The sequence below is a fragment of the Doryrhamphus excisus genome, chromosome 10 (assembly GCF_030265055.1).
Source record: "Doryrhamphus excisus isolate RoL2022-K1 chromosome 10, RoL_Dexc_1.0, whole genome shotgun sequence".
NCBI classification, from domain to species: Eukaryota; Metazoa; Chordata; class Actinopteri; order Syngnathiformes; family Syngnathidae; genus Doryrhamphus; species Doryrhamphus excisus.
This window is the reverse complement of record NC_080475.1, coordinates 4,459,759-4,486,750: the sequence shown is the minus strand read 5'-3', so window position 1 is coordinate 4,486,750 and position 26,992 is coordinate 4,459,759. Positions and strand designations below refer to the sequence as shown.

The window sequence follows — 26,992 nt, the reverse complement described above, 5'->3', positions numbered from 1 at the left end:
CAGCAGGAAAAAGCAACTGAGGAGAGCAGACGTACAAACAATAATGACCCCACGCAAGGAGGAGCACACACCTGAACTAAATAGACGGGACAAATTAGGCACAGGTGTGGGTTTCTATGGCAACCAATGCAGAGCAGGCAAAAACAGGAAGTCCAATACAAAATAAGTGTCCAAAACGGGCGTGACACAGAGGTTACGTTTTATTTTTATGAAAGCGGTGCCTCGAATGCATCCGTTTCTGTGTCCTTTTTGTGTAAGCAAAACTAAACTAAAATACTAAAAGTTCAAATCATTAAAATTGAGCCTGTGGCGTTCAGGCCACATTAATATATTAAGCGTGCGAACCGGATCATTCCGCTAGTGCAGTCGCTTTGTGCGCATCACAGGAGGAGCACCGCACCGTACGCGCTAATAATTCATTTCCATTTGTTTCAACCAGCCGAGTCGACAATCTGCAGCGATTGTCATTTATTTATTTTTATGGGCTTGCACAGTAATGCAAGCCCCATAGACAGCTGCTAAAGCAGGGGCTTGCGGGCCAAAAAAAAAAACGCAAGAAGGACCCCCCCACACATGTTACACCGCCAGAATCCTGACGCTCAGGACTACAGCGGTATTTATTTTTTTTTGGAACGTTTTGTGTAACCATGGCGACGCTATTCACCAAAACGTTCAAAAACGGGCCACTAGATTAGGTACACCTGTTCTATTTTTCTAACATTTTTCGAACAGCCACATTTCCAACAGCTCTCTGTGGCTAAATGCTAATTGCTAATTGCTAGCATGTTAGCATTTAAGCTAATTCACTCACGTCTAAAGGCAAACACATATGGCATGATGTAGGGAGGTTGAAGGACGACCTCGGCACTTTCTAAACTTGAGGCTCTCTTGCTAGGTGCTAGCATGGTAGCCGTTAGCATGTTAGCATTTAAGCTAATTTACTCACGTCTACAGGCAAAGACACACATGGCATGATGTAGGGATGTTATAGGACGACCTTGGCACTTTCTAAACTTGAGGCTCTCTTGCTAGGTGCTAGCATGATGACTGTTAGCATGCTAGCATTTTAGCTAATTTACTCATGTCTAAAGGCAAACACACACATGGCATGATGTAGGGAGGTTGAAGGACGACCTCGGCACTTTCTAAACTTGAGGCTCTCTTGCTAGGTGCTAGCATGGTAGCCGTTAGCATGTTAGCATTTGAGCTAATTTACTCACATCTACAGGCAAATACGCACATGGCATGATGTAGGGATGTTATAGGACGACCTCGGCACTTTCTAAACTTGAGGCTCTCTTGCTAGGTGCTAGCATGATGACTGTTAGCATGCTAGCATTTTAGCTAATTTACTCATGTCTAAAGGCAAATACACACATGGCATGATGTAGGGAGGTTAAAGGACAACCTTGGCACTTTCTAAACTTGAGGCTCTCTTGGTAGGTGCAAGCATGTTAATCGTTAGCATTTTAGCATTTAAGCTAATTTACTCACGTCTACAGGCAAATACACACATGGCATGATGTAGGGATGTTATAGGACAACCTCGGCACTTTCTAAACTTGAGGCTCTCTTGCTAGGTGCTAGCATGATGACTGTTAGCATGCTAGCATTTTAGCTAATTTACTCATGTCTAAAGGCAAATACACACATGGCATGATGTAGGGAGGTTAAAGGACAACCTTGGCACTTTCTAAACTTGAGGCTCTCTTGGTAGGTGCAAGCATGTTAATCGTTAGCATTTTAGCATTTAAGCTAATTTACTCATGTCTAAAGGCAAATACACACATGGCATGATGTAGGGATGTTATAGGACAACCTTGGCACTTTCTAAACTTGAGGCTCTCTTGCTAGGTGCTAGCATGATGACTGTTAGCAAGCTAACATTTTAGCTAATTTACTCATGTCTAAAGGCAAATACACTCATGGCATGATGTGGGGACACTATGGGCCTGCCCCAAACTTTTAGGGACCTGAGGCTGTCTTGCTAGGTGCTAGCATGGTAGCCGTTGGCATGTTAGCATTTAAGCTAATTTACTAATGTCTAAAGGCAAATAGACACATGGCATGATGTGGTGACACTATGGGACTGCATCAACCTTTTCAATACTTGAGGTTGTCTTGCTAGGTGCTAGCACGGTAGCCATTGGCACACCGGGCCCGAGGTTCACAGCACAGGTGGCAAGCCCATCAAAATTTCCGCGGGAATTTTCTAGTTAATCTTTTTGTCTTTTTTTTACAGATTGAAAAAGCCGAGCTTAGCGTTGTACACAAAAATGTACGCCTCACAGCGGTCCCGCGTGTAGCCCCCCCAGCCAGCAGAACACCAAGACTTGGCTTCCTCTTCCGTCTTACGGGCATGGCGCCTGCTCCTTCTGTCACGTTGTCATGATTGTGTTTAAATATGTTTCTGCTGCAGTCTGCAGTGGGCTGTTGGTGCATGCTGAGAGGAGCACTCTCAGGATTAGTCACAACGTTTAAACTGGGAGAAGCAGGTGGAGAGGAGGGAGAAGATTGAAAGGGAAACCCCGCACTTGAGAATAAATGTGTTTGTGTGTCATCATTTCATGGGTATTCATCAGTTCCGCCACTTTTCCTCCGCCGTCAAAGCCACCAGGCAACTCAAAAAGGCAAGGATCTGCTTCTCTTTGCTAGTTTTTATGCCGCTCTGTCGTTTTTCTTCTGTGTCGCTTTCTGCTCTGCTTATGTTAGTCAGATGCGGACGTGTTTGTGTGCGGGATTTCTTATGCAAAAATACGGCGGTGAAAAAGAAAAAGCAACAAATAAAAAGTGAGCTTTTGCAGGATATGGGAGTGTATAGGTTATTTTCTTCCCAGGGGACGAATGTTTTCTCCATACTATTGAGGAACTGGTAAATATCTATTTGTTTATCTGTACTGTACGAACTAAACTGAAAGCAGCAAAATGGAACAAAAAAGAGCTGTGAAGCATACAAGCATTTTCTACCGCTTATCCTCACGAGGGTCGCGGGGGGGGGGGGGGGGTGCTGGAGCCTATCCCAGCTGTCTTCATGCAAGAGGCGGTGTACACCCTGGACTGGTGGCCAGCCAATCACAGGGCACATATAGACAAACAACCATTCACACTCACATTCATACCTATGGACAATTTGGAGTCGCTAATTAACCTAGCATGTTTTTTTTGGAATGTGGGAGGAAACCGGAGTACCCGGAGAAAACCCACGCATGCACGGGGAAAACATGCAAAATTCCCCAATTTGCATTTATTTTTGTAACTTTTATATACATTTAATGACACAAATTTTAGTTTTTGTTTATATATTCAAAAATTACTTGTCATTTTTTATTTAGTTTTTTTAATTTAGCTATCTTTCTTATGTTTTCATGTATTTTATAACTGAATAAATGTAGTATTTTATATATATTTTGAAATTATATCTATTTAATTACCGTATTTTGTTGACTATAAGTCGCACAAGGCCAAAAATGCCTAATTAGGTAGAAAAAAACATACATAAGTCGCTCTGGAGTACAAGTCGCACAAGGCCAAAAATGCATAATTAGGTAAAAAAAACAAAAAACATACATAAGTCGCTCCGGAGTATAAGTCGCACAAGGCCAAAAATGCATAATTAGGTAGAAAAAATATACATAAGTCGCTACGCAATATAAGTCGCACAAGGCCAAAAATGCATAATTAGGTAAAAAAAAAAAAAACATACATAAGTCGCTCCGGAGTATAAGTCGCACAAGGCCAAAAATGCATAATTAGGTAGAAAAAAAACATACATAAGTCGTACTGGAGTATAAGTCGCACAAGGTAAAAACATGCATAATTAGGTACAAAAAAACAGTCGCACTGGTGTAAGATATGCTAAAAATTAATAATACATTAGCTACCACCTACTCCTTTTCGGACATGGGCTGGTCCTCCATGTAACTTTGCTAAATCATGACTATAACCAACGTGTGACACAAGGTTAATCTACCGGAAAAGCTAAAACAAGCTAAAAACCCAAACAAGCCAAATTCTTGCAAGCGTGTGTTGTGTTTAGACGTGTGGGGGGAAAAAAAATGACAGCGTGTGATTTATGTAAATGAGTGTCATCGGCCGAGGAGGAGGCAGAATTCCCCGGCCTGATGAGTGGCTTAATGATTCATCAGCCTGGCTGAGGCAGGCATCAATAATGGATGACAGAGTGGGACATGCAGGATTGCTCGCCCCTTGATTAAAGTGCTCCACAACCCGACGCCTCACTTCCTCCCTCTTCTCACCCCTCGTGTGTGAGAATAAATAAGAAAACGTGTGCGCTTGCACACACACACACACACGTAGCTCCACCTCCATTTATTTCCATATATCTTAATGTCATTCCACCTCTCACATAATAAGCGCTCATCTCCTCATCCCCTCCTTGCTGTTTTTTTTTTTTCATTTTATATATATTTTGAAATTATATCTATTTAATTACCGTATTTTGTGGACTATAAGTCACAAAATGCATAATTAGGTAGAAAAACACATACATAATTCGCTCTGGAGTATAAGTCGCACAAGGCCAAAAATGCATAATTAGGTAGAAAAAAACATACATAAGTCGCTCCGGAGTATAAGTTGCACAAGGCCAAAAATGCATAATTAGGTAAAAAAAAAACATACATAAGTCGCTCCGGAGTACATGTCGCACAAGGCCAAAAATGCATAATTAGGTAGAAAAAAACATACATACGTCATACTGGAGTTTAAGTCGCACAAGGCCAAAAATGCATAATTAGGTAAAAAAAAACATACATAAGTCGCTCCGGAGTATAAGTCACATAAGGCCAAAAATTCATAATTAGGTAGAAAAAAACATACATAAGTCGCTCCCGAGTATAAGTCGCACAAGGCCAAAAATGCATAATTAGGTAAAAAAAATCATACATAAGTCGCTCCGGAGTATAAGTCACACAAGGCCAAAAATGCATAATTAGGTAAAAAAAAAACATACATAAGTCGCTCCGGAGTATAAGTCGCACAAGGAATAAATAAGAAAACTTTTTTTTTTTTTTTGGTCTTAATCAAATCATTTCAACAAAAATGGGGAAAAAAATCCACGAAAGAATGCTTTATAATTTAACTTTCCAGCAACAGAAGCTCTCTGGAGATAAAACATGAACATGTGGAACAAGGGGGGGTTTACAGCTACACGTGGGTGTCAAATCTTGGTCTATTAGGAGACATAAACGTCTAAACCCTGAGCTACACGGCCATACATACTAATGTAGCCGTACACAAGGCAATGCAGAGATGGGCAAGAGAGAGCGAGAGAGAGAAAAAGAGAGAGAGAGTCCTGGTGGGATTTGAGTCCCTGAGCCAGCAGAGGGTCTTAACTGCTTCCATCTCTGAGCACAGCTTTAACAAAGTTGGACTGTTGTGCGCCACCACAGCAGCAGTGTGAGTGTGTTTGCATGTCCTGTAAGAGCGTCGTTTCTTTTCATTTTTCCTTTCTGTGATATCATTCCCTATGCAGACACTCTTTCTTTTAATGTGCTGAAGAAAAGATCCCTCGCTCTTACTGGACACACGCTTGTTATCCCATCATAGGAAAAAAAAAAACACAAATCAACACACATGGTAGCTTCTTCTGTCCATTGACAGATCCAATGCAACCTTGGTTCTTGGCATTCGTTTGTTCTAAAAGGTCAGATAAAAAGTGTACAAAATGTACAAAAAACAAATAATTTTTTCCCCGTAAGAGATCATGTAAACACAACTGATCCAACAGTGGAACAATGGAAGTGGAATGGTATATGAAGGCCTAATGGCTAATGGGGAACAGATGTGCAGACCAGGGGAACAAGGCAGGAGTCCGCTGCAGAAAAGAGACAACACTGAGCAGCAGATCATGATATATCCATCATGGATTTCGGATTTGACATGGCTCGGGTGGTAAAGTGGTCGTCTCCCAACCTGAAGGTTGCGGGTTCGATTCTCTGTCGTCCCTTCATGTTGGTCCTGATGCTGCAACCATCAGTGTCAAAGCGCTTTGAAGGTAACCGTTAACCGTTAACCGTTCATACACAATTGACCACAAAATTATGAAAATTACAAATTATGTACAGTAAACCTCGGATATATCGGACTCGGATATATCAGAAATTCGCTCACAACGGACAGATAAAAAAGAACCGATTTTTCTGTAATGCATTTCCAATAAAAATTCATTGCATATATCGGATTTTTTATAACGGATTTCGCCTATTTCGGACAAAATCTCCAGTCCCGTTCCAATGCATTTCCATGAAATTTCCCTGGCATATATCGGATGGCCGCATCGTGGCGCTCCGATTCGCCGAATCGTGACAGGCCGCTATACGACGTCATTTGCAGCGTTTGCAGCGTTGCCTGCGCGTCCAGGTACATTGGAAACATAGTCAAGGAAGTGCCTTTTTATAACGGATAAAATCCGATTTACGCATATACCGGGTATAAATCCGATATATGCGTAAAACGGACATTTTCCGGTATACGCATATAACGGATTTCGCTTATATCGGACAAAACCAGTGGGAACAATTGAATCCGCTATATCCGAGGTTTACTGTAGTTAATAATTTATACCAGGAAAAGGTGAAAATCTTGCTGTAGGGAGTCCGCCCGTGTTTTGCTTAGCCATGTTTGGGTGGCAGGAGGGTACGTGGTGACTTGTCAAAACATCGCAAGGAGGAAGGTAAAAAAAAAAAAACGTATCCGTCGCATCCGTGGGAGAACCATTGGCAAAAAATGCACTGCTAATAATGTGCTGATACTGATTTAAGTCAAGATGATGATGGCTGGGTTTGCTTGACAGATTAGAAGAGTCGAAAAATTACCTAAAAAAAACCCATAACATGACAAAAAGGATACGGCTCCTCAATGCATGAACCTCAACTACTCCCCCCCCCCACTTCTACGCAAAAGTTCCCGAGTCGGCGAGATTACGCCGAGCCCCTCATGTAATCTCCACATCGCAATAATCTTGTTTTTTCTTCCCCCCCCCATCCCCGCCTCCCAAAACTGATTACCTTCATCTTCTTAACTTGTCGTTCATTTTCATTCGCGTCATCGCTCAGATGTCAGATTAAAGTTTGAAGTCGTCACCCGCGGAGGAGAACGCTCTTCGGTTCGGCGAGAAGACAAGATAAGATAGGAGTGATGCGTTCATTGACCCATTTCACCGCTGTAACATTTTTCATGTATATCTTTAGTCCAAATATCAAGTGTGTGCCCCCCCCCCCCCCTTCCCTCACCCTTTTCTGTGATTCATTTACTGCCATTTCCCAGAAAGTACTTAATACCTGAGGTGACATTTCACGAGAGAAGAAATCTGATGGAAGGACGCCGAACTGACGAGTGCTTTCAAAAATCTTTACGGCGCTAAACAAAGAAAACGCAGAGTACTTCCTGAGATTAGAATAAATGATTATAGAAGAAATGGAGCGATAAAGATGGGATAGGAGTGATATGAAGAAGACATAACGGTATCTCTATAATCTACCTAAACATGGAAATGTTGTTGCTTCCATGCAGCAATGTGTCTTTTCCAGGCCTCCCATCAGAAGAAAACAAGAACAAAAAAAGAAGAAAAAAAAAAAAAAAACAAGAAACCATGCAGGGCGTAATTACAGTATACATGTTCTGTCTGAGAGACAAAGAGGCGAGTTCACGGCTACATCCTTTACACTCGCCATGCTTTGTCTTCCAGTAATTGCTTTTATAGCGTTTGCTTTAATGTGCACAGAGAAGAGCAAGGAAAAGCAAAAATTGCCTTTCGGAGAAATAAATACACGTCCCTAAAGAGAGCAGTGAAGGAGTAGTCGGGGAGGTGTGGGGAAGTGGTCTGGGAACAAAACACATTTTTTTTTTTTTAAAAAAAAGGGTATTTTAGGAAATTGAACACTCTAAAATGGCGGTCCTCTGTCCAAATTCGGACTCAACTGAACAGTTGTTTTGCGTATCCACTTATACTCTTCTCATCTGTCAAGCAAACCCAGCCATCACTTACAGCCATCACTTTGGAAACAATGGTATCCAAAGAAAGGAATATTCCAATCTTTTGTCTACATGCGTCGCTATAATCAACCAGAATAGTCAATGGGGCATGCCCAGTAAAACGTAAACATCAACATCACGTGATAGCGACTTCCCCGAGTTTTTCTTTCACTTGTTGGAATAACTCCGTATTGCCAGTTTTTCGTGAAGGAGTCGTCGCGGAGGTGTGGGGTGGGGTGGGGGGGGGACGACAAAACACATTAAAAAAAACACAAGTTTGAGGGTATTTGAGGAAATTGAACACTCTAAAATGGCGGTCCTCTGTCCAAATTCGGACTCAGTGATGGGTCTTTTTCGAAAACAATGGTATCCAAAGAAAGGAATATTCCAATGGCGTGTCTACATGCGTTGCTATAATCAAACAGAATAGTCAATGAGGCATGCCCAGTAAAACGTAAACATTAACATCACGTGATACCGACTTCCCCGAGTTTTTCTTTCACTTGTTGGAATAACTCCGTATTACCAGTTTTTCGTGAAGGAGTAGTCGCGGAGGTGTGGGGGCAAAACACATTTTAAAAAAAAACACAAGTTTGAAGGTATTTTAGGAAATTGAACACTCTAAAATGGCGGTCCTCTGTCCAAATTCGGACTCAGTGATGGGTCTTTTTCGAAAACAATGGCATCCAAAAAAAGGAATATTCGAATCTCTTGTCTACATGCGCCGCTATAATCAAACAGAATAGTCAATGGGGCATGCCCAGTAAAACGTAAACATCAACATCACGTGATACCGACTTCCCCGAGTTTTTCTTTCACTTGTTGGAATAACTCCGTATTGCCAGTTTTTTGTGAAGGAGTCGTCGCGGAGGTGTGGGGTGGGGTGGGGGGGGGACGACAAAACACATTAAAAAAAACACAAGTTTGAGGGTATTTGAGGAAATTGAACACTCTAAAATGGCGGTCCTCTGTCCAAATTCGGACTCAGTGATGGGTCTTTTTCGAAAACAATGGTATCCAAAGAAAGGAATATTCCAATGGCGTGTCTACATGCGTTGCTATAATCAAACAGAATAGTCAATGAGGCATGCCCAGTAAAACGTAAACATTAACATCACGTGATACCGACTTCCCCGAGTTTTTCTTTCACTTGTTGGAATAACTCCGTATTACCAGTTTTTCGTGAAGGAGTAGTCGCGGAGGTGTGTGGGGGACAAAACACATTTAAAAAAACACAAGTTTGAGGGTATTTGAGGAAATTGAACACTCTAAAATGGCGGTCCTCTGTCCAAATTCGGACTCAGTGATGGGTCTTTTTCGAAAACAATGGTATCCAAAAAAAGGAATATTCCAATCTCTTGTCTACATGCGCCGCTATAATCAACCAGAATAGTCAATGGGGCATGCCCAGTAAAACGTAAACATCAACATCACGTGATAGCGACTTCCCCGAGTTTTTCTTTCACTTGTTGGAATAACTCCGTATTGCCAGTTTTTCCTTTTTTGTCTTAAAGAGACACTTTATCGTTTTTTTGTTCCCAAAATGAGTGTGTTGTATGGCAGGGCTTCTCGTTGTGCTTCCCACTGGGGGGGCAAATATGTCCCCCCCTTATTTGAAATACTATTGAAAATTTTATATCTATTAATCTGATGTCTGTACTGTACAGACTGAATTTGAAACGGAAACCAGCAAAATGCAACAAAATGGAGAGCATACGTATGTACACGCATATTCAGATTTCACTGATATCGAAAGTCTTCACTGCATCAGGTGAGTTAGTTTGCAATTTCGCTATGAAAAAAAATCGCATATCCATAATTTTAATTGAAGACCCGTGCTTTAATAAAAGTATACATTCTGTTCAATGAGCTCTATGCACCTCGTCCCGCACGCCACAGGAAGTGGATTTTGGCACGCAGCACAGCTGATGAGTGATAGAGCGCAGGTGGAAATAGAAGGCACCTGTGGAAGCCAGATAAAGCAGGATACGGAGATGAAGGGAATGGAAAGCTGGGGATGAGGGAATAGATCCGAGGATCACTAGAAAGAGTCTTTGGACTCACATTTTGATGGACAGGGAATTAAATCTTGATCGCGAGCTGAGTGATCTTTGGGTCGGGCCTTGTGACTTAGCGTGGATTTACGACCACAGCAGAGGAGCAAAGGAATTCATTCACAATAAAAGGACAAAGGCGGCATCGTTTTTTTTGCTCTGAACGGTCAAACCATCCAACGGAAGAGTTGTAAATACAATCATAAACATCATAATGCTCAGTTTATTGAAGATATTCATTCATTCATGTTCTACCGCTTATCTTCACGAGGGTTGTGGGGGTGCTGGAGCCTATCCCAGCTGTCTTAGGGCGAGAGGCGGGGTACACCCTGTTGTTTATGTTGTGGTATAGTTATTTAGTTATTTCTGCTGTTACAAAACCAAAAAAAAAATTTTTTTTCAAAGTTAGTTTGTTAGTCGGGAACTGATATTTTCCTGAAACTTGCCTATGTTCTACTGCTGATTAATAAAGAACGGAAAAGGGTAGAAAAAAACTTTTCTGGGCAATTTGGAATCGCCTTTTACCACAAGGTGGCAGATGTGCATTTGATGGAGCTCAGCAGGGTCATTTCAGTGGAAAAAATCACGTGTGGAGACGTGTAGCGTGCAGGTCGTGGTGTTATATTGGTAAATAAATTATTATTTTGGATGTAAAACAACCCTTTTTTGTGTTGTTTATGTTGTAACCAAAAACCCCAAAAAAAAATTTTTGTTTGTTAGTCGGGAACTGATATTTTCCTAAAACTTGCCTATATTCTACTGCTGATTAATAAAGAACGGAAAAGGGTAGAAAAAAACTTTTTCTGATCAAACTGTTCATTTGGTAGATTCGATTTCTTTATATAGCTATGGAACAGAATGTCGTGGGAAATGCGGAATCTGCAAAATTCCGCATTTTGTCCCAACCTGAAATGTGTTTGGCCGGCATTATTGGAGTCATTATGTTGCTAAATATGCAGAACCATACAAAATTCCTGGATAAATAATAAGAAAGATTTGGGGGGGGGCTAGTTTGGCCCACAAATTAAAGTAGCCGTCTGTGCAATGACTTTAATACCCGTGCCCTAAAGTCCTCCTAAAGTACATTGGGTGTTTGTATTTTTTATACATGAGTACATTGAGCTGTGTTAGTCGTGACAGCATCACCATGTTGTGTATTTGTCAGGAAAATAATGGGCAGTGGTGCGGTTTTTGTCAATCTTTCACCACATATATAATGTCTAAAAATGAGACGTATGTCATGCATCTGTCAAGCAATACCAGCACTTTAACACAAATGTAATGTACTAAGGTAAAAAAAAAAAAGTCTCGCAAAGGCTGGAGTATGACAAGTTCTCACTGAAATAAATTACCTGCAATTACATTCTGTGCTGTGCCTTTCCCTAACAAACCTGAATGTCACTCCTGCATTGACAGATTAGAAAAAATGGCGGGTTCAAGACATTGCTCTTACATGGCAAACATGGAGATGTATAGTTTTTATATTGTTTAATTTGAGTGTATTTAACTTTCAGAACATACAAAAAAATAAAACTTGAATATTCAATCAATTTTTGAGGTTATTTTTCAAAACTGAACAGTCGTTTTGCGTATCCACTTAGACTCTTCTCATCTGTCAAGCAAACCCAGCCATCATTATCATCACTTACATCAGTATTTTGTACAACTGTGCTGCATCCATCAATTAGCAGTGCATTTTTTGCCAATGGTTCTCCCATGGATACGATGGATACGTTTTTTTTTTACATTCCCCCATTGCGATGTTTAAAGTTTTATTGTTTAATTTGAGCGCATTTAACTTTCAGAACATACAAAAAAAATAAAACTTGAACATTCAATCAATTTTTGAGGTTATTTTTTGAAACTGAACAGTCGTTTTGTGTATCCACTTCTCATCTGTCAAGCAAACCCAGCCATCATTATCGTACGATGGATATGTTTTGTTCTTTTTTACATTCCCCCATTGCGATGTTTAAAGTTTTATTGTTTAATTTGAGTGCATTTAACTTTCAGAACGTACAAAAAAAATAAAATTGAACATTCAATCAATTTTTGAGGTTATTTTTCAAAACTGAACAGTCGTTTTGTGTATCCACTTCTCATCTGTCAAGCAAACCCAGCCATCATTATCGTACGATGGATATGTTTTGTTCTTTTTTACATTCCCCCATTGCGATGTTTAAAGTTTTATTGTTTAATTTGAGCGCATTTAACTTTCAGAACATACAAAAAAAATAAAACTTGAACATTCAATCAATTTTTGAGGTTATTTTTTGAAACTGAACAGTCGTTTTGTGTATCCACTTCTCATCTGTCAAGCAAACCCAGCCATCATCATCATACGATGGATACGTTTTTTTTTTTTTTTTGCATTCCCCCATTGCGATGTTTAAATTAGCAAACGTCACTGCAAACCTGAATGTCACTCCTGCATTGACAGATTAGAAAAAATGGCGGGTGCAAGACATTGCTCTTACATGGCAAACATGGAGATGTATAGTTTTTATATTGTTTAATTTGAGTGCATTTAACTTTCAGAACATACAAAAAAATAAAACTTGAATATTCAATCAATTTTTGAGGTTATTTTTCAAAACTGAACAGTCGTTTTGCGTATCCACTTAGACTCTTCTCATCTGTCAAGCAAACCCAGCCATCATTATCATCACTTACATCAGTATTTTGTACAACTGTGCTGCATCTATCAATTAGCAGTGCATTTTTTGCCAATGGTTCTCCCATGGATACGATGGGTACGTTTTTTTTTTACATTCCCCCATTGCGATGTTTAAAGTTTTATTGTTTAATTTGAGTGCATTTAACTTTCAGAACGTACAAAAAAAATAAAATTGAACATTCAATCAATTTTTGAGGTTATTTTTTGAAACTGAACAGTCGTTTTGTGTATCCACTTCTCATCTGTCAAGCAAACCCAGCCATCATCATCGTACGATGGATACGTTTGTTTTTTTTTGCATTCCCCCATTGCGATGTTTAAATTAGCAAACGTCACTTCAAAACTGAATGTCACTCCTGCATTGACAGATTAGAAAAAATGGCGGATGCAAGACATTGCTCTTACATGGCAAACATGGAGATGTATAATTTTTATATTGTTTAATTTGAGTGCATTTAACTTTCAGAACATACAAAAAATAAAACTTGAACATTCAATCCATTTTTGAGGTTATTTTAGGTTATTTTTCGAAACTGAACAGTCGTTTTGCGTATCCACTTATACTCTTCTCATCTGTCAAGCAAACCCAGCCATCATCATCATCATTTATATCAGTATTTTGTACAACTGTGCTGCATCCATCAATTAGCAGTGCATTTTTTTTGCCATTTTTTCTCCCATGGATACATTTTTTTTTTTTTTACATTCCCCCATTGCGATGTTTAAAGAAGCAAACGTCACTGAAAACCTGAATGTCACTCCTGCATTGACAGATTAGAAAAAATGGTGGATGCAAGACATTGCTCTTACATGGCAAACATTTTTTTTTATTATTTAATTTGAGCGCATTTAACTTTCAGAACATACAAAAAAATAAGACTTGAACATTCAATACAATATCGCTTCTGAGTTTGACGCTGAACTGTGAGGAGGTTGACTCCGCAACAAAGGGCACGGCGCAAATTAGCAAATATGATCTGCTCATCATTTATTTATTCAGTTTGTTTCATGCATGCTGCTCAACCTCAAAGGTCAGAGACAAACACAATGTTTTCCTTTATGTCAGGCAGGAAACAACAAGAAAGGAGGGAAGAAAAAAAACAAAAAAAAAAACAACCCTGCAGGCTCTTGCCACACTAAGCCTTCCTCCCCGTGTTGCCGCGTTGCTAGCGGTGACGTTTACAGAGCGTTTTTAGAATGAGCGACAAGCTCATTTTTATGTTCGTCATAAAGAATGGGGTCTTTGCAAATGGCGCTTTTCTACATGTTTATGATTATTGAACACCAGAAACATTCCGAGCGGATTTATCGCACTCGCAGAGCATCAAATTATTATCGACTTCAACGCGACTTCATCTTTCACCTTGTTTGCCGAGAGCTGAAAGATGCTAATGGAGGTGGAGAGCTTCTTCTCTTCGCTTTATTCTCCATCTTTTTCTAGAACTGCATCATCAGTTTGATCTGTGACCTGTTCTTTGGTAGCAGTAGTAGTACTACATCCAGGAGGAGTTCTACTTCTTCCCTACTTCATTTTGAACCTTAAATAGGAACTGTTAGAAAGCCGATAATTTACATGGTTTGTATCACTGATAATATTTTTCGGCGTTGTTTTGTCCTACTGTGTTCGGCGGTCAGTAAACACACCACAGTGAGGCTGCTTTGTTCATTGGTGCTAATATTAGCGTTCAAGCTAACTGTATGACCAGTTAGTTGTTCTAATAAGCGTCATATTTACTTAATTTCCTTGTAGATTTCTGTATGTAATGTGCCTTTGGCTCATCATTATGTTTATGTAAGATGAGTTACGTTAGTTTACTTATCATTTATTTGTGTATTCGTATTGTATGTATGTTGTTACAGTACCACAGCACATAAAGTTTTTGTCACTGATAATATTTTTGGCCATTGTTTTGTCCTACTGTGTTCGGCGGTCAGTAAACACACCACAGTGAGGCTCCTTTGTTCATTGGTGCTAATATTAGCATTGAAGCTAACCAGTATCCTAACTATTGTTCTAATAAGTATCATATTTACTTAATTTCCTTGTAGATTTCTGTATGTAATGTGCCTTTGGCTCATCATTATGTTTATGTAATATGAGTTACGTTACTTTACTTATCATTTATTTGTGTATTTGTATTGTATGTATGTTGTTACAGTACCACAGCACATAAAGTTTGTGTCACTGATAATATTTTTGGGCGTTGTTTTGTCCTACTGTGTTCGGCGGTCAGTAAACGCACCACAGTGCGCCCGTTCCGTCGATAATAGCTATTTATAACTTCTCTGACGCTTTTTTTTTTTAGCGTCATCCATTATTTCGCCGTTTTGGTGCTGTGCGTGAACGCATAGAGGTGAGGTTTTGGTTCCATTGTGGGAGCTGTGCAGTTGTTTGAGTACCCTTTTTTCGCTAAGTGGGGCAAGCTAACAAGCAGCTAACTGTATGACCAGTTAGCTTGACCATTGACCAGTATGCTAACTATTGTTCTAATAAGCGTCATATTTACTTAATTTCCTTGTAGATATCTGTATGTAATGTGCCTTTGGCTCATCATTATGTTTATGTAATATGAGTTACGTTACTTTACTTATCATTTATTTGTGTTAGCTTGACCATTGACCAGTATGCTAACTATTGTTCGAATAAGTGTCATATTTACTTAATTTCCTTGTAGATTTCTGTATGTAATGTGGCTTTGGCTCATCATTATGTTTATGTAATATGAGTTACGTTACTTTACTTATCATTTATTTGTGTATTTGTATTGTATGTTGTTACAGTATCACAGCAATAATAAATAATTATTTGACTTGAACACACCTTCATAACTTTGACCACTCCAAACCAGGGCATCCTTGGAGACGCCGGGAACCCTCTCCGTTTCCTGGAACTACACTTTTGGGTGAATTTTGCCCAAAAAAACTCATCCAAACAAATCATGTGAGTGACTCCCTAATGGGCCGCCACAGCGGACACCCACCGCTATTCATATATATTTCTTATTTTTTACTACCCTATGTCTAAAATTGACTAAGAGGCGATGGTGTGATGCAAACAAAGACACGCAAACATGCAAAGCAATGTCAGACAGAAGCACGCAGACAAGAGACAAAGGCATTAGCGAGGACATGCATGCAGATCCTCACACATTCATCAAATAAATAACTGGGGGGAAGCAGCCATGAAGGCATAATAAAAGCAGTCAAGAGAGATGCATTAGGGCTGTAAATATCAGCTCATTAACACTCTGCTGTCTCGTTTGGCACTCTGTGTGTGTGTGTGTGTGTGTGTCTAACGCCGAGTTCTACAGGTCATTATCGTTGCAAGCTTCATAGAAATAGCCAAGAAAGCACGGCATCAAACTTTTGCATGTATAAATGAACGTGTGAAACGCAGAGAAAACGAGAGAGGGAAACAAATCTGCCAGCGCAAATGAAATTGTTTCTATTCATTACACTGTCCAGGCTAGGATGCTAATTATGGATTAGGATAATTAAAGGCCTAATTGCGCTTGATAAACATTTATAAATTGCATACTGAATTGTTACACGGGCAATTAGGAGTTGTCAGAATTTCACCAAATGTCATCTGTTCTGAGTTTATAGATTCGAAATTGTCAACACGCTCATCGGAATCATTTTTAAACAAACGGGATGTTGTCTAGACGCTATTTATTCTCAGGATTCAGACTTTTTTTAAAACCTTTTTAACCTCATTGGTGTCAGGGCTGCATCGGAAAAAATAAGAGATTTCGAGAATAAAAGTGGTACATTTACGAGACAAAGTCTCGCAAAGAGTAAATTTAAATGTCACAGAAAATCAGCCGTTTTTATTTACAGTGAAGAAAATAAGTATTTGAACACCCTGCTATTTTGCTATTTCTCCCACTTAGAAATCATGGAGGGGTCTGAAATTTTCATCGTAGGTGCATGTCCACTGTGAGAGAGATAAACTAAAAAGAAAAATCCAGAAATCACAATGCATGATTTTTTAACAATTTATTTGTGTGATACAGCTGCTAATAAGTATTTGAACACCTGAGAAAATGAATGTTAATATTTGGTACAGTAGCCTTTGTTTGCTATTACAGAGGTCAAACGTTTCCTGTAGTTTTTCACCAGGTTTGCACACACTGCAGGAGGGATCTTGGCCCACTCCTCCACACAGATCTTCTCTAGATCAGTCAGGTTTCTGGGCTGTCGCTGAGAAACACGGAGTTTGAGCTCCCTCCAAAGATTTTCAATTGGGTTCAGGTCTGGAGACTGGCTGGGCCATGCTAGAACCTTGATATGCTTCTTACGGAGCCACTCCTTGGTTTTCCTGGCTGTGTGCTTCGGGTCGTTGTCGTGTTGGAAGACCCAGCCACGACCCATCTTCAATGCTCTGACAGAGGGAAGGAGGTTGTTCCCCAAAATCTCACAATACACGGCCCCAGTCATCCTCTCTTTAATGCAGTGCACTCGTCCTGTCCCATGTGCAGAAAAACACCCCCAAAGCATGATGCTACCACCCCCATGCTTCACAGTAGGGATGGTGTTCTTCGGATTGTACTCTTCATTCTTCTTCCTCCAAGCACGCTTATTGGAATTATGACCAAAAAGTTCTATTTTGGTCTCATCTGACCATAAAACTTTCTCCCATGACTCCTCTGTATCATCCAAATGGTCATATGCAAACTTAAGACGGGCCTTGACATGTGCTGGTTTAAGCAGGGGAACCTTTCGTGCCATGCATGATTTCACATCATGACGTCTTAGTGTATTACCTACAGTAACCTTGGAAACGGTGGTCCCAGCTCTTTTCAGGTCATTGACCAAGTCCTGTCGTGTAGTTCTGGGCTGATTCCTCACCTTTCTTAGAATCATTGAGACCCCACGAGGTGATATCTTGCATGGGGCTCCACTCCGATTGAGATTGACCGTCATGTTTAGCTTCTTCCATTTTCTAATGATAGCTCCAACAGTGGACCTTTTTTCACCAAGCTGCTTGGTAATTGCTCCGTAGCCCTTTCCAGCCTTGTGGAGGTGTACAATTTTGTCTCTGGTGTCTTTGGACAGCTCTTTGGTCTTCGCCATGTTACAAGTTAAAGTCTTACTGATTGTATGGGGTGGACAGGTGTCTTTATGCAGCTAACGACCTCAAACAGGTGCATCTGATTCAGGATGATACATGGAGTGCAGGTGGACTTCTAATGGGCAGACTAACAGGTCTTTCAGGGTCAGAATTCTAGATGATACACAGGTGTTCAAATACTTATTTGCAGCTGTATCACACAAATAAATTGTTAAAAAATCATGCATTGTGATTTCTGGATTTTTCTTTTTAGTTTATCTCTCTCACAGTGGACATGCACCTACGATGAAAATTTCAGACCCCTCCATGATTTCTAAGTGGGAGAAATAGCAAAATAGCAGGGTGTTCAAATACTTATTTTCTTCACTGTATAACGTGGCAGCAAAATAGAGTAGTTTAGCCAGATTAGCCTAGCTAGCCTCCAAATGCCCAAGGTCAAAATTCACAGAAGTCCTCACTTTTCATAGCTGCAAATTATACATTTTTTTCTCGAAAATGTACGACTTTGTTCTTCGAATATTATGACTTTTTTCCAATGTTCTTTCCGATTTTTCTTTTCTTACTTTCAACTCGAAATCTCTGATTACTTCCTAATCGATACATCGTAACATGCATTGCCTGAGACGGTTAAGAAAAGCGGGGACCCATGTGACCATTGGTACTAGTAGTAGTAGTAGACAAAAGTAGTATTATGTATTAAGTATTATGACTTTTTACTCCAGGAAAAAATACGCAAATGTAACAAGAGTGGAACAGGAAGACACAAACGCTAGCAATAGCTAAGTGAGCTAACAGTAGCATCGAGAGTAAAAGAAAATACACCCGTCAAATTTCCATGTTTGTAGCAGATCGCTGGCAAAGTTAACAACTTTATTTTAAGATGTGTAGAGAAGCCTTTCATTTATTTATTTCGGTTTTTAAAGCTGGCTCGGCTAGCTAGCGGTGGGTCAGTAACGGCATCTGCTCTAAGAAATGTCATAATGAACTTAATCACAACAAAGGCAAGACATGAGAGACAAGAAAAATAGGAAAATAGAATAAGGATAAATAAACAAATAAATATGGGACAGATCACGTCCAAATTGACGGATGACGGAAATTGGCTTTTTTGCGAAAAAAAACCCCAATATGTCGATATTTGTATTCCGATATCAGCTGATAGATGACATATCTCCTGTGGTTTGAATGAACACATATGTGTTGTATACAGTATTTTTTTTATATCGATATCAACCGATTTTTATTCCGATATAAGGCCGATGATTATCAGTGCCGATAATTATCCGACATAACAAAAATAATAACAAAAACAACAATAATATCATAATTGAAAAAGCCCATCCCAGTGTGTCGCATGGTGTGGAGTCGGGATGATCTGCTCAGTCTTTCAGTGTAGCACGACAGTGATAGTAATCCGCCACTGAAACTGCTCTTTTTTCGGGAGATGATGCCGTGCTTTGGATGATGCTGGTTCTCCATGATGGAAGGGAGCAGAACCGATTTTTATTCCGATATCGGGCCGATGATTATCAGTGCCGATAATTATCCGACATCCCTAATAACAAAAACAACAATAATATCGTAATTGAAAAAGCCCAGCCCTGTGTGTCGAATGGCGTGGGGGAGGGATGATCTGCTCAGTCTTTCAGTGTAGCACGACAGTGATAGTAATCTGCCACTTTTTTCGGGAAATGATGCCGTACTTTGGATGATGCTGGTTCTCCATGATATAAGGAGCATCCTTAGTGTCCTTTGTTTTGCCACGGATGTCAGACTGTCCGGGTCAGCGCCAATGACAGTAGCTGCCTCGCTCACCACTCTTCTTGAACCGACACATATTACGGACTTAACATATTTAAAATGTCCATTTTGCATAATAGGGGGGACCTTCAAATGCTGACTATATTAAAGTGTGTCACACATGGTGCTTTTAATGACATGATGTTGCGCATAAATGTTTGCATAACTTTATGATGTTTACATTACAGTATGCTATAAGGTTTACATGATATGTCATCACTGCTTCAGTTGCTATGGTAGCAATCAAAATCCTCTCCGTAGACATTAATATCATAGAACACAGAGAATATAATAACACCAGTTTGGTTTTTTACTGGGCTCTTTTTCTTGCATTAATTATGCAGCTAGTTTCGCCCTATTTTTTTTGTGTGCAAGTTTTGGTTATTACGAAAGGCAAGTATTTAAAAAGAATAAAATAGTACTGCAATGCTGTGAGCAATTAATTCATTTTAAATGTTTGAGAAGGTGAAATTCAAATGATAAACGTGACCGCGGATGATTGCTGGCGTGCCTTTTGTACACGAGCGGCGCGAGGGATGATTACTGACATCAAAGCGGCGGCACGGGAAAGTAAAAGTTTTGTTGCATTTTAAATGGGATGTTTGCGTTGCTTTTTTTTTTTTTTTTTAGGAGCGCACAGTGAAGTAATGAAGATGTATGAAGGTGCTGTAAGGGAGGGATACGTTCTATACCGCACACTTTCAATCTGCTGCACAACCAGAGGTCCCTCGTGGGATCTTTTTCATGAATATATTGTATATCATTAGCTTGCTATGCGTGAAAAGCTGTGACTTTCTCGCTTGCGTTGTGGCCTTAACATATTAAATGACATGTTTGGGATTTTGGTTGATTTTCTTCATTAGAGACGTGAATGAATCATATGTATTGCATATGTGAATTGGGGCATAACAGCGAAAGATAATACTTTGTGTATAAATGTACAGTACATCCTACCTTATTTTCATACGGATAATTGCACAATTGGCGGCACGGCGGTCGAGTGGTTAGCGCGCAGACCTCATAGCTAGGAGGACCAGGGTTCGATTCCACCCTCTCTGTGTGGAGTTTGCATGTTCTCCCCGTGCATGCGTGGGTTTTCTCCGGGTACTCCGGTTTCCTCCTACATTCCAAAAAAACATGCTAGGTTAATTAGCGACTCCAAATTTGTCCATAGGTATGAATGTGAGTGTGAATGGTTGTTTGTCTATATGTGCCCTGGGATTGGCTGGCCACCAGTCCAGGGTGTACCCCGCCTCTCGCCGTAAGAAGACAGCTGGGATAGGCTTTAGCACCCCCCTGCGACCCTCGTGATGATAAGCGGTAGAAAATGAATGAATTAATGAGTTCTCCTCCTATTTTGTGTGGAAGTGGTAACTTTTTGGCTTCTTATTTTGTCTTTTCCCACCCTTGGCCATCTCTGTGTGGAGTTTGCATGTTCTCCCCGTGCATGCGTGGGTTTTCTCCGGGTACTCCGGTTACCTCCCACATTCCAAAAACATGCTAGGTTAATTAGCGACTCCAAATTGTCCATAGGTATGAATGTGAGTGTGAATGGTTGTTTGTCTATATGTGCCCTGGGATTGGCTGGCCACCAGTCCAGGGTGTACCCCGCCTCTCGCCCAAAGACAGCTGGGATAGGCTCCAGCACCCCCGCGACCCTCGAGAGGAAAAAGCGGTAGAAAATGAATGAATGAATAATTGCACAATTAGATTGCATGAATCCAAACAAGGAACAAACACACACTTTTCTCTCTCTGAGCACTCAGAAAAAGGGCTGCTCTGGGTGATTGCATCATTTCCTGGTCATGACTTTAAGTCTGCAAGAAAATCGATAACACACACACACACACACACACACACACACACAAGATCAATGTATATTACTTACCTTTGTGTGGAGCCCTCCCGTCAGCCTCCTCACCCATTTTGACTGCAAATGATCTCCATCGGTGATTCTCATCTGGTCCCAATCTGAGTAGATCCTGTACCTTTAACCCTTAAATGCACGAGTGACTGGACCCCTACACTCTTCCATAAGTGGGTCAAAAATGACCCAATACTAGAATCAATGCATTTTTATGCCTATTTTGCTATTTTGGTTAGGAATAATCACTTGTATGATATTTAGTATTATATTTAGGTTCATTTATTCCTGATAGGTTTATAAGAATCAAAGGTTCCGATTGGATTCCATAGAAAATACATGCGGGTCATTTTTGACCCACTTATGGAGGGTTGGGGAAGTAACATAAAAACAAAAATTTCTTAAAATGTATAAAAGGTAAGTTAAAAATGTGAATGGCATGATATCAAAAACATGTTTTTTCAGCAATACCTGGAATATGAATTAAGGAAAAAAATGTCATTACAAAGATATTTCATGAAAACAACCTGACTGAGCCATTTTTGACCCACTTATGGAAGGTTGGGGTAGTAACATAAAACAAAAATTTCTTAAAATGTATAAAAGGTACATTAAAAATGTGAATGGCATGATATCAAAAACATGTTTTTTGAGGAATACCTGGAATATGAATTGATAAAAAATTTTCATTACAAAGATATTTCAATAAAACAACCTGACCAGGTCATTTTTCACCCACTTATGGAAGGTTGGGGTAGTAACACAAAAACAAAAAATTCTTAAAATGTATAAAAGGTTAAAAAGGTATATAAAGTTAAAAATGTGAATGACATCCCAACTTACCTGGTACACCCTGGACTGGTGGCCAGCCAATCACAGGGCACATATAGACAAACAACCATTCACACTCACATTCATACCTATGGACAATTTGGAGTCGCTAATTAACCTAGCATATTTTTGGAATCTGGGAGGAAACCGGAGTACCTGGAGAAAACCCACGCATGCACGGGGAGAACATGCAAACTCCACACAGAGATGGGCCGAGGGTGGAATTGAACCCTGGTCTCCTAGCTGTGAGGTCTGCGCGCTAACCACTCGACCACCGTGCCGCCTTAACAACGCCATATTGTACGCAAAGCAGAAAATGTACACATACAGAGGCAAAAAAAATTTGGCGACCAGTCTAGGGTGTACCCCGCCTCTCACCCAAAGACAGCTGGGATAGGCTCCAGCATAGGGAGAATAATAATAAACACCATTAAGGTGTGCTTGAAGTGGATATAATTTGACATTCATGCTTTCTTTTGAGCGCTGTAGAAAGAAAAGTGGACGCCATAATTTTGTTTCTTCTATTATCACTTCCTGTAATGCGTAAAAAATGTCCCAATACTTTTGTTCCTACAGTGTACCTGAGTTTTTTTTTTTTTTTTCATTTTTTTTAATTAAAATCACCTTCATATGCACATCGGGGCTCATTAGTCTCAGCGGTAATAATCCAGTCATGAGTCGGTGTGATATAGACTGTCACCGTATGACCCGGCCTCGCTTCATAGAGAAGGCGTGAGACAGAAGGAGAAAAGGGCAAATGGAGGGCTATAAAACTGGGGGGGTATAACGAGTGTGGCGAGAAGGATAGACTGAGAGTTGGAAAAGTAGAAGTATAGAAAGAAGTGACAAGCTCAAATTAAATTCCCATCATGTCAGTGTAGAACAGAATTCAATAGTGTTTATTGGCAGCCCCTAGCCTGAGGGAAATTACATTCTGAAGCGGAGCATGGAATGAATGCACACACACATACATACCTTCTGGACACACACACACACGTGCACACACACACAGACAAGTATATTGTGCACGAGCCCGCATGCCTTCAGACCAAGAGAAACAAAGCCTGTAGCTGATGTGAGCATGCAAGCTAGTGATGTATCCCCTGGGGTCCGTGTGACATTTGTGCACTGTTGTGTCCTTGTTCTTTTTACATGCATCTGGACTGCTTTTTGTTCTGATTTGCAACACACACACTGCATGTACAGTATAGTACAGTACACACAAAAGGACCTAGCGGTGCATTATGGATGATTGTTGTCTTTTCTCAATCTGCAGATCTGGGCGGGTTGGGGGGGGGTTAGAAGTTGCAGTCTTTTAACAATAGATACTAAAAACAGAACAAAGAAACTGAGGGAAATAAATTAGAAGTGTCAGGAAAGTTCCAGGACACAAATCAAAAAGGATGTATACTACTACCAAAAAGTTGTTGTGTTTCGTATTACAATTAATACAAAATAAAGAAGCACAATCGGTTTCCTCCCACATTCCAAAAAAACATGCTAGGTTAATTAGCGACTCCAAATTGTCCATAGGTATGAATGTGAGTGTGAATGGTTGTTTGTCTATATGTGCCCTGTGATTGGCTGGATGCTAGAGCCTATCCCAGCTGTCTATACACCCTGGACTGGTGGCCAGCCAATCACAGGGCACATATAGTCAAACAACCATTCACACTCACATTCATACCTATGGACAATTTGGAGTCGCTAATTAACCTAGCATGTTTTTTTTTTGGAATGTGGGAGGAAAAAAGGAGCAATTAATCAATTAATTGTTGCAGCTCCATTTGTTAACTTCATCATTATTGCTAAGCAGCATGAAAGAGCAACATTGAAACATGCACACAATGACTTCCTGTTCAGTGCAAAGTAAGCTTCAATATAAAAGCATGACAGGATTAACCTGCATTCTGCCACAGCAACTAAGTACCATTCATCCATTTTCTGTACCGCTGGAGCCTATCCCAGCTGTCTTCGGGCGAGAGGCGGGGTACACCCTGGACTGGTGGCCAGCCAATCACAGGGCACATATAGACAAACAACCATTCACACTCACATTCATACCTATGGACAATTTGGAGTCGCTAATTAACCTAGCATGTTTTTTTGGAATGTGGGAGGAAACCGGAGTACCCGGAGAAAACCCACGCATGCACGGGGAGAACATGCAAACTCCACACAGAGATGGCCAAGGGTGGAATTGAACTCTTGTCTCCTAGCTGTGAGGTCTGCACGCTAACCACTAGACCACCGTGCCGCCCACTATGTTATACATACTACATGTAAAAAAATCGGAGCTATCCCTTTAAGAGTCGCGCTTGGACATCGGCTTTTAGCTTGACGGCTTGCGCTGTCGACTCTCATTCGGTGGACCGTGTTGGTGCCGTGACCTGGATGAGAGTGAGGTTTTCGCGGGTGAGTGAGAAGAGCTGGTGCGTTGGTAAACCCTACTCCCTGATGCCTTCAGAGTCACGCTGGGCATCAAATTGACACCAGTTCGAGCCCCCTGGTGTGTGCGGGAACGGACCAGATGGGTTACAGAAGATTAAGATGTAGCATGACTCTAGTACTCGTACCTCAGACAGTAGTATACAACAAGGAGTCTAGTTTGGAGTTGTTGTTTTTTTTCCTCCCCTCTCCTGGTGTTGTTCCCCTTCTTCCCCCCCTTCATCGCCCAATCATCCTGTCCTGTCAGCCCTTGTCTCACTGCATAGTATGTTGTATATGTATGGATGCATGATTGCACTATTTCGCTTGTACTCCTGTATAAGTGACAAGAATAAAGGGCTATTACTACTACTACTACTATAAGTTGCACAAGGCCAAAAATGCATAATTAAGAAGAAAAAAACATACATAAGTCACACTGGAGTATAAGTTGCACAAGGCCAAAAATGCATAATTAAGTAGAAAAAAACATATACATAAGTCGCTCCGGAGTATAAGTCGCACAAGGCCAAAAATGCATAATTAGGTAGAAAAAAACATACATAAGTCACACTGGAGTATAAGTTGCACAAGGCCAAAAATGCATAATTAAGTAGAAAAAAACATATACATAAGTCGCTCCGGAGTATAAGTCGCACAAGGCCAAAAATGCATAATTAGGTAGAAAAAAACATACATAAGTCGCACAAGGCCAAAAATGCATAATTAGGTAAAAAAAAAAAATACATAAGTCGCACCAGAGTATAAGTCGCACAAGGCCAAAAATGCATAATTAGGTAGAAAAAAACATACATAAGTCGCTCCGGAGTATAAGTCACACAAGGCCAAAAATGCATAATTAAGTAGAAAAAAACATACATAAGTCACACCGGAGTATAAGTCCCACAAGGCCAAAAACGCATAATTAAGTAGAAAAAAAAATACATAAGTCACACCGGAGTATAAGTCGCACAAGGCCAAAAACGCATAATTAGGTAGAAAAAAACATACATAAGTCGCTCCAGAGTATCGGAGTATAAGTTGCACAAGGCCAAAAATGCATAATTAGGTAGAAAAAAACATACATAAGTCGCTCTGGAGTATAAGTCGCACAAGGCCAAAAATGCATAATTAGGTAGAAAAAAACATACATAAGTCGCTCCGGAGTATAAGTCGCACAAGGCCAAAAATTCATAATTAGGTAGAAAAAAAACATACATAAGTCGCTCCAGAGTATCGGAGTATAAGTTGCACAAGGCCAAAAATGCATAATTAAGTAGAAAAAAACATACATAAGTCGCTCCGGAGTATAAGTCGCACAAGGCCAAAAATGCATGATTAAGAAGAAAAAAACATACATAAGTCGCTCCAGAGTATAAGTCGCACCAGGCCAAAAAAAGGTAGAAAAAAATCTGGGTTTGCCCTTATTTTCTAAAAAAGTGGCCTTTATTTTGAAATGCAATGATGCTAATATGTCCCCCGGCGTCACCACCCCGACTGAGAGTCCTGAACATGGCAACATATCCTAAGTGAAAGGTGTCACCAGGTTCAAGTTCCCACAAGCGCTCGGATTTGTTGTATTTGTCCAACCTCCAGCAGAAGGTGCTGCAAATGATTTGGACGTGATAGCGTTTAGCGGCTATAGGCAGCGAGCGCACACGTCAGGGCTATTATTACCAGCGATGGAGATTTGCTCTAAATGGCTAACGCTGTTGTTTTACTGCCTATCTCACTCGTTCGCTCTTGTCGTTTTTCCTTGTTTTCCGCAGGAGCGCGCCGAGCGGGCTGTGGGCTGTTCAGTGGAGGATTTGAAGTCTCTTTTCTACTGCGAGCTGTGTGACAAGCAGTACCTGAGACACCAAGAGTTTGACAACCACATCAACTCCTACGACCACGCTCACAAGCAGGTACGCGACGGGGATGCTCGTGCGTGGCGCGGGCATTTTTCCTATGATCCGAGAGCTGCAGCATATCATCCCAAGCACACACACACACACACACACAAGCTCAGCGGATTCCAATTTCAATCAGCAGAAACTAATAAGAAACGAGAGAGATGAGAGTTATGAAGGGCAATTAATATTTGATGTGAGCAGGAGGAATAGATTTGGGTACTTAGACCGCAGCAGGAAGCACATGGCCTTAGGAAGATGTCTTAGGAGTGCCGGTGACATTACTGATGAAGAATGAGGCTTTGGGCAGAGATGTACACTGATGTACATTAGAAGGATGGACTTGGAATATGGGGGGGGGGTGACGAGAAGAAGGGT

General features: G+C 40.5%; 1 protein-coding gene across 1 annotated transcript in view; it reads left to right on the top strand.

Annotated features, from left to right (window-relative positions):
- Nucleotides 1-26,992, top strand: part of LOC131136912 (G patch domain-containing protein 8) — a 64,208-nt gene that overhangs the window by 18,609 nt on the left and 18,607 nt on the right. Inside the window, exon 2 of the mRNA XM_058084254.1 lies at nucleotides 26,492-26,629. Coding sequence (XP_057940237.1) covers nucleotides 26,492-26,629 — 138 coding nt within the window. The remainder of the gene's footprint in view (nucleotides 1-26,491; nucleotides 26,630-26,992) is intronic.